The 6,843-nt window shown below is 44.0% G+C and overlaps 2 protein-coding genes across 16 annotated transcripts in view; both read left to right on the forward strand.

The window, feature by feature from the left end:
- Positions 1–157: 157 nt before the first annotated feature.
- Positions 158–2,826, forward strand: LOC113204971 (ninjurin-A-like). 3 transcript variants are annotated; one of them, XM_052270873.1, is made up of 5 exons: positions 158–360; positions 868–1,047; positions 1,120–1,211; positions 1,300–1,488; positions 1,572–2,826. In XM_052270873.1, the coding sequence occupies exons 1-5, from the start codon at positions 306–308 to the stop codon at positions 1,800–1,802; spliced, it is 747 nt and encodes a 248-aa protein (XP_052126833.1). In that variant the 5' UTR covers positions 158–305; the 3' UTR covers positions 1,803–2,826. The 3 variants fall into 3 exon arrangements, with proteins under 3 accessions (XP_052126833.1, XP_052126831.1, XP_052126832.1); XM_052270871.1 differs by having other exon boundaries at positions 162–360; positions 868–1,211; XM_052270872.1 differs by having other exon boundaries at positions 166–464; positions 868–1,211.
- A 384-nt stretch (positions 2,827–3,210) lies between these two features.
- LOC113204979 (H(+)/Cl(-) exchange transporter 5) overlaps positions 3,211–6,843 on the forward strand; it is a 9,100-nt gene continuing 5,467 nt past the window's right edge. For 2 of the 13 annotated variants that reach the window (XM_026420377.2, XM_052270880.1), the window contains exons 1-2: positions 4,847–4,891; positions 6,440–6,566. In XM_026420377.2, the coding sequence (XP_026276162.1) occupies positions 4,862–4,891; positions 6,440–6,566 (157 nt within the window). In that variant the 5' untranslated portion in view covers positions 4,847–4,861. Of the gene's footprint in view, positions 3,321–3,440; positions 3,772–4,783; positions 4,896–5,003; positions 5,248–5,389; positions 5,714–6,439; positions 6,567–6,843 lie in introns of those variants that run through there. The other 11 variants (XM_026420371.2, XM_026420376.2, XM_026420373.2 and 8 more) reach the window with 10 other exon arrangements.

Raw genomic sequence — 6,843 nt, forward strand, 5'->3', positions numbered from 1 at the left:
CCCCACCCCCCTCTCTCCCATGAAATTACGGGAAGTTCCAAGCAGAGAGCAGTGACCCAAAATATACACACATCAGCTCAGCATCATGACGCATCTCGGTTTGGCCATTCCCCGTACTGGTGGCGCGCTCTAGCGAGCCCCGGCTTCGGCTGGTCACGTGGGCGCCCACCTCACCATTGACCATTACACTGGACAGTTGGTTTGTTGACGTTGAAGCGCGCGGTAGACATCTGCCTGTCTTGTACCCTTTCTCCGTTTTAACACGAGGATTTCACCAGTTGGAAGGACCAAAGGATCCTGCAAGTATGACGGATTCTCGTGGAAAATACTCGAGGGCTCTCGCGCCTATGGCATCCAAAGGTTTTCAAGGAATACCCGTGAAAAACATAACCTTAGTAACACCTGCCAACGCTTGCGCTAACTCATACAACCCTGCTTTGACTCCCCTTCAAATGACTTATCAGGTAGTGAGAAAATCCTTCTTGTCTTATTAACTGTCAGTAGGTTGTTGATGGTCTGTTTAATGTATGTAGCAAAGTCTAAATCACAAAAATATAACTACTTTTTATCACAGTTGTTTTTGTAAATGTGACACAGTAAGTTCAGCAATGAAAGGGAATTACAAAAGTGATAATCTTGAAAACTGTAATAGTTATTTAAATCTCATGATCTCCAGTGATCTATTTTTGTGGAAATTCTGACCAAAGCTTTTAACGTGATGCAACTTTTTTTTTATTTTTCCTCTTTAACAATTAAATTCAAGACATTGCCTAACACTATGACCTTGGATATTTTTAAATACCCTATTCATCCAATTATTTAAATTTAACTAAATATTTTACCGAGCAAAATTTTTCTGTGTTGCAGAGGAAGATTTGGAAGAAATGGAGACACCATACTCACACCTTTCAGCCAAACCATTTAGTCTACCAGTAAACACTACCAATATGTATCAACTGAAACCCCTCAAGGATCCGGACGCTGAGGAATTTCCACCCACTCGGAACCCATCAGAAATTGGGGATGACGATTCAAGCCTGCCTGGAGGTGGGTCCACTAAGCCTGATGTCGATAGTGTAGATGGGGCTGTAAATGGCATTGATGACGGTCTTTTGCCAGAAAAACCATCTCATCCTTATCCAAAACCAAGTCTAGACCCCAAATTTCATGGAGAGTACCCACCTTCGTCCATTCCAGAAATTCCATTTGGGGTAAGACAAACCAGATGATACATATTAAGACTTAAAATTAAATCATTTTTCAACATTTGAAAAAATCTAAAAAATATTTGCTCTGCAGCTTGGTCCAACTCCTGAAGTGCCTGATGTGAATGTGTACCAACATAAGAAAACTGTTGCTCAAGGGATGATGGACATAGCTTTGCTCTCAGCTAATGCAAACCAGATGCGTTATGTCTTAGAGAGTGGTGGAAATCATCCTTATTACTATGTGAGCATAACTCTCATCGGCATAAGCCTACTCTTGCAGGTATGTGAAATCACATTTAATTTATTCTATGAAAATACAATTATTCTTTCAATAATTATTGCAATCTCCCATTTGTATTTCAGGTGGCTGTTGGTGTTGGCCTTATTTTAAATAGCCGGTATAATGTGTCCTATGAAACAAGTATGCGTAAGGCCAACCGCATAAATAATTACACTGTCCTCGCAATTTTTCTCATCACAGTAATGAATGTCTTCATCTCAGCTTTTGGTATTGCCTCTGTGAGCTCACCTGCATTTCCTCCTTCTCCTCGCATTGAAGAGGGGGGTGGTCCTGAAATTGAACTTAGAGATTAACCCAACATTATCACGTTGAGTCCCATATGACCATCAATATGGCTGTTATACAATACATGCATTGTGGGGGAACACTCAGCTGGGATTCAACATAACTTCTGTTTTATAAATACCTATTTATTAGTTTGTAGATGCCACTAATCTTGGACTTTCTTCTACATTTATAATAACCAGATGAAGCATTTACTGCTTTAAAATGAAGCTGCTCATGGGTGCTATGCAATATTATTTATATGGATGGTTTGTTAATCTAGGTTTTACATCTATATCTGTGATATTTTTAACCATTGTGCTCTTCTTTAGTATTAATGTGTACTGTTATGTATTGTGTTTCATCTCTCATGTTTGAAAACTTTTCAACTACCTGCCCTAATACTCAATCTCAGCTGCTCAACTTTATTTTCTTTCTTTGTTTTCTTGATGGCGTCTCTGTGTCTTTCGTTCACTGATTAATGTCTCAAAAACTGCCAATTTCTTTTCAGATCTTTATGGATGTAATACTCAGTAGAAGTAAGTTAAGTTTAAGCATAGCAAGCTAATTTATTTTATTTTGCTGTTCTCAGATATTTTTATTTTTGTTATATTTTTGACCATAGGTGCATAAATTGTTTGGTTGTAAAGTGCACTACATCTAGCACTTTTGCTATGTGGGTTTTGATTTTGTCCTTAACTCTATGTTGTCTTTTAATGTCACAATTTGTGTTCTTCTTAAAGCGGCAATGTCTTTGCTTTTTTTTGAAGTGTTTGTAATGTATCTCATTGAAGACGGGTAATACATATGCTCTCTGTAGTGCCCCCTGTTATAATAATTGTAGTATTGTATTGACCCTACCTATCAGCTATTGGCGGTTGCACCTTTATAGATTAAATTTCATGTTTTGTAGAAATAATATTTTGTTAACAAATATTTATGACATTGTATTATGACACTGTATTATGCAGATTTGTCAATTGATATTAATTTACTAAAATGACTAAGATGTGATTGTTGTACCTCAAAATAAAGAAAAAAATATTTTGTTTATTTTATTGTTTCAATCATTTTTGTCACTCACCTCCATAATTTGGCAGTCTTACAAGTTCTCTGATCTTTGGCTGTTTCGCAAAAGCGCGCGAATTTGCTGTCTCGATAGTGACTCTCGAGCGGGGTGGTAGCGCCTGGGCGCTTGGGCACTCCCGCCGAGCGTGCATGTCGGTTGGGTTGCCTAACTAGTCTGCCCCCCCCCCCTTCTCTTCGTTTTCCTGGACGAAATGCGTTCCGAATGATTCAGCCATGATCTGCAGAAGCAGCTAGAGCTGAACAGAACACGGCTTTCCGTCACAAGACCGTGACACGCAATTGCGAGGGGGCTTCGCGTGGGTCTAGGAACCGGATCGCCCCCCCCCCCTTACCCACCCTCAAATTCCACCCCCTCTGAGTAGGGTCAGAGCCGCGGCGGGACACGGGACACGGCCGAGAGGGACCCAACAGTGCACCAAATGCAATTACCGACAGGAAGTTTGGCGTTCTTCAAAATGGTTGGTTGGCACAGGTGTAATGCGGGGGGATTGTCGCATGCGTGAGGCGAGCCGTCCCCGTCTTGCCGCCCCTCATGGACGGGGGGATTAGAGACTGAAGGGGGAGAGTGGGCGTTCTCATGGGCCCCCGCCATGGCGTAGCGTAGCACACACGACGGCTTCAGTGTCGGGCGCAGCGTCGCGCGGAGCTGTAACGCGCGGCTATAGGACGTGATAACGCGTCGATCACTTACACGGGGGGGCATGTGAGGTCCTTGCTACTCATGTCGGGCCGGTCGAATGGATTGAGCACTTAGCCCGTGTTATTTTATTTATTCCTCCCCCTGACTCTTGTTCAGGTTGTGTGGCGCCGCGCCGAAGTATGGAAAAGCGCCCTTTGAAGGGGACATCGGCAATAGCCCTGAGTGTGTCGCCCTCCTATCAAGCGTTTGGGGATCAGCAGAGCTCACAGGTTCGTAAGATCTATTACAAAGGCATGACATTTCACCTGTGCTTTAAAAGGTACACTGTGACTGCGACACTTTCACACTTCTGCCAAAGTTTTACTATTGCTTGCTATGTTGGGAGATTCCATTCCTACATCTTTTCCGTATTTGTTTAAACAAAAGGTGCCGTTCTTTTCAAATATTATGCATGTACCCTCAACTTAATCCTAAGCAGTTAAAAGGATTTTACGTGGTATTAAGGCCCCATATGCACATTCGAAATCTGAGGAGGTGAGGTTATGTTGTGACAGGTCAGGGGAGAAAAAATCACTGATTGCAAATTGTCTGAGATAAACCATACTCTCAAAACGTCATTTATAGTTTTGATTATGTATGCTTGTGACCTTTCAGTTTTAATATGTAGCTTTACTTTATGCCCTGTTTTTTGCCTTTGGTAATTTTCCAGGGACATATGTTATGTAACTTTGAATTCTTCCTCCATTGATTGCCAGCAGTAGGGTTCTGTATTACATAATACATGCATCACATTCCTATTTCATTATGTTAAGTACGCTTTACAGTGCTCCCGGTGCTCCCTTCATTTTTTGATCACACAGAGAAACCTAGTATTAATTGGGAACTATCCGTAATTTCACCCACAACCCACTTTCGAAACGGAAACAATTTTTGGGGTTCTGTCAGATTTATTGTCGTTGTGTTCTGTAAAATCTCAATTCAAATTTGAAATATGCTGGGTCAGACGGTGCCTTTCACCCATTAATGAATAAGTGCCATGGCTCTAACTGATTGGCAAAAAGGCAGCTCTCAAAGTTGTAGTGGCAATGACAGCTCAAGCAAAGGGGTAGTCGTGATATCTTTAAACTCAATAACCACACCAATGTGTGTTGCCCGTAAACAAAAGAACGAGAAGATGATAACATTGGGTAACTCTCGAATTATCAAAGACATGATAGAGGTATGGTGCCTCCCTTCCCTTCCCTCTCCACCCCCACCCTTAACGGTCTGACGTCACGTTTGCCAGCAACGCCCAGCATGACAGCTGAGTCTTGCGACGGGACGGGAGGTCATTAGGCCCTTGGCCCCGGCGTAGTGCTGATGTCGGTGCGCGAGAATGGCAGAACCATGGCAAGTATGTGCAAAGGCGTGCAAGTGCAGCGATAGGGGCGGCCGGTGAGCGGGGAGAGGGGGGGGGCAGGGGGAGAGTGGAGGACGGGGGACGGGCCGGAGCGGAAAGTTGAGTTTGCCGAGCTATCTCACTCGCCTCGCGCCAGGACGAAAGGAGGCTCAGCTGCTTACTCAAGACGACACCGGGTACAGAGAGGACCACCACCCCCAGGGAGAGCCGCGAGCAAGCCGACACCCCCGTCGACGATGTGGCCATGTGGGGCATGGTGCGGAGAGAGCTAGCGCGCTCGTCGGGCGGCGAGTACGTGCTCGTGCACCAGCAGGAGCAGCACGGAGTGCGCCAGGTGCATGAAGACGTGAGTCCCCACTTGTTGCCACGGCGTCCCTCGCGCGTCCAGGACTCTGCTCTTGCTTGTCCCTTGCTGGCCTCCGCTGACGGCATTTTGGAGAGGGGAGGAGGAGAGATTGACGCTGGACGGGGCGGTCTGACCATGCCAGGTGACGTGTGAGGGGCTGGACTGCAGCTGGACGCGCTCCGGCTCCAGCAGGACCTGCCTGCGCTGCCGTGGACCGCGGCGCCGGGAGCTCGCGGCTGACGGGACGGCACTCGGAGGAGTGGGTCAGGATCATCTTTCTTCTCTCCTCCCAGAGATAAGCGGGGACCAGCGTTTTACTGGTGCATCCCGTGTTCCCGTCCGAGCGATGTCTCAGTAGGACGCGCGGCGGACGCCCCCCTCGGCCAAAGACGTCGAAAGGCGACGAAAATTGCAGCTCGACAAATGGCTGCGTGACATTTCTCCAATGAGTGTCATTTACATGCGAGTAAGGGTGCTTTGTCTTCGGGTTTTGCCACGGACTTGTCCTCCGTTATGTAAATTGCGCATCGACGTATGGTCAACATAACCTATACAACTTGTTTTTGTGTTGTTGGAGAGTGGTGGCTATACTAGGTGATTCTAGTTCTCTGCTTGAAGTTATTTTCAAGATCAGCAGCATGCACTTTAAGTTTTAAAATGAGTCCGTTTTTTCCTATTTTGCACAAACATTGGTAGTATATCTTCATGTCTTTGTGCCCAGCCTAACCTGCAATGACTCAAGTAACAGAGTCATCAGGTATTGGTCACATTGTGACATCACCGTCAGTCCCAAGTACTAACCACAAGTTATTTCAGATTGTGGAATGATATCTGAATTTAAAATATTAGTTCTGAATACTCCACCATAATTTTAGTGGATCATACTTTTTACCTGTAATAATTTATTTGGTTCATACGTTTTTAATATTACGTTTCAGAATTGAATGTCTGTCCTTTTTTTAAGTTATATGTTGGCTTTTTAACGTTAGTCTAGTACTTTGTCTACTCTATGCTTTGTATCTCTTCTTATTAATGCATCCTTTCTCATTTTGTTTTATATCTATTAGTCAGTTTACTTTTGTAAATAGATAAGTTTCATGATTTGCTGTGGATGATGAGCATCGCTGTAGCGTTTTTGGTGTCATTCCCAACTAGATCTTGTTGAGTAATGTTGCCTTTTTTCTCATTACAGAATTCAGCCAATGGAAACCAACATCGTGGCTTTTCTATGAGCTCAGATGACGACATGATTGACATTACTACTACAGGAACCGTAACTGAACGCTCCATCCACTATGATGACCCAGGAACATCTCATTGTAAGTAGTCTGTGTGTCATAGTTTATCAGAATTCAAAACATCAAGGCAATAACATCTCTGTTCATTAGCAAATTAAGTTCAGTGCATTGTGCTCAATGATTAACTGGCAATCAAAAGTAGAGGTTTTAAACCCCTGGCACTCAACATCTTAGAGCTTAATCTGTCTCAAAGACACTAATGCTTTCTCTTTGTGCAGGGGTTGTGGGAATGGATTCATTTTTATGTCAATTTAATATCTGTCACCCTTCCCATATCTCTTTCTCTCTAAGATCCTTC

The sequence above is a fragment of the Frankliniella occidentalis genome, unplaced genomic scaffold, assembly GCF_000697945.3.
Source record: "Frankliniella occidentalis isolate FOCC.00 unplaced genomic scaffold, Focc_3.1 Scaffold142, whole genome shotgun sequence".
Lineage (NCBI taxonomy): Eukaryota > Metazoa > Arthropoda > Insecta > Thysanoptera > Thripidae > Frankliniella > Frankliniella occidentalis.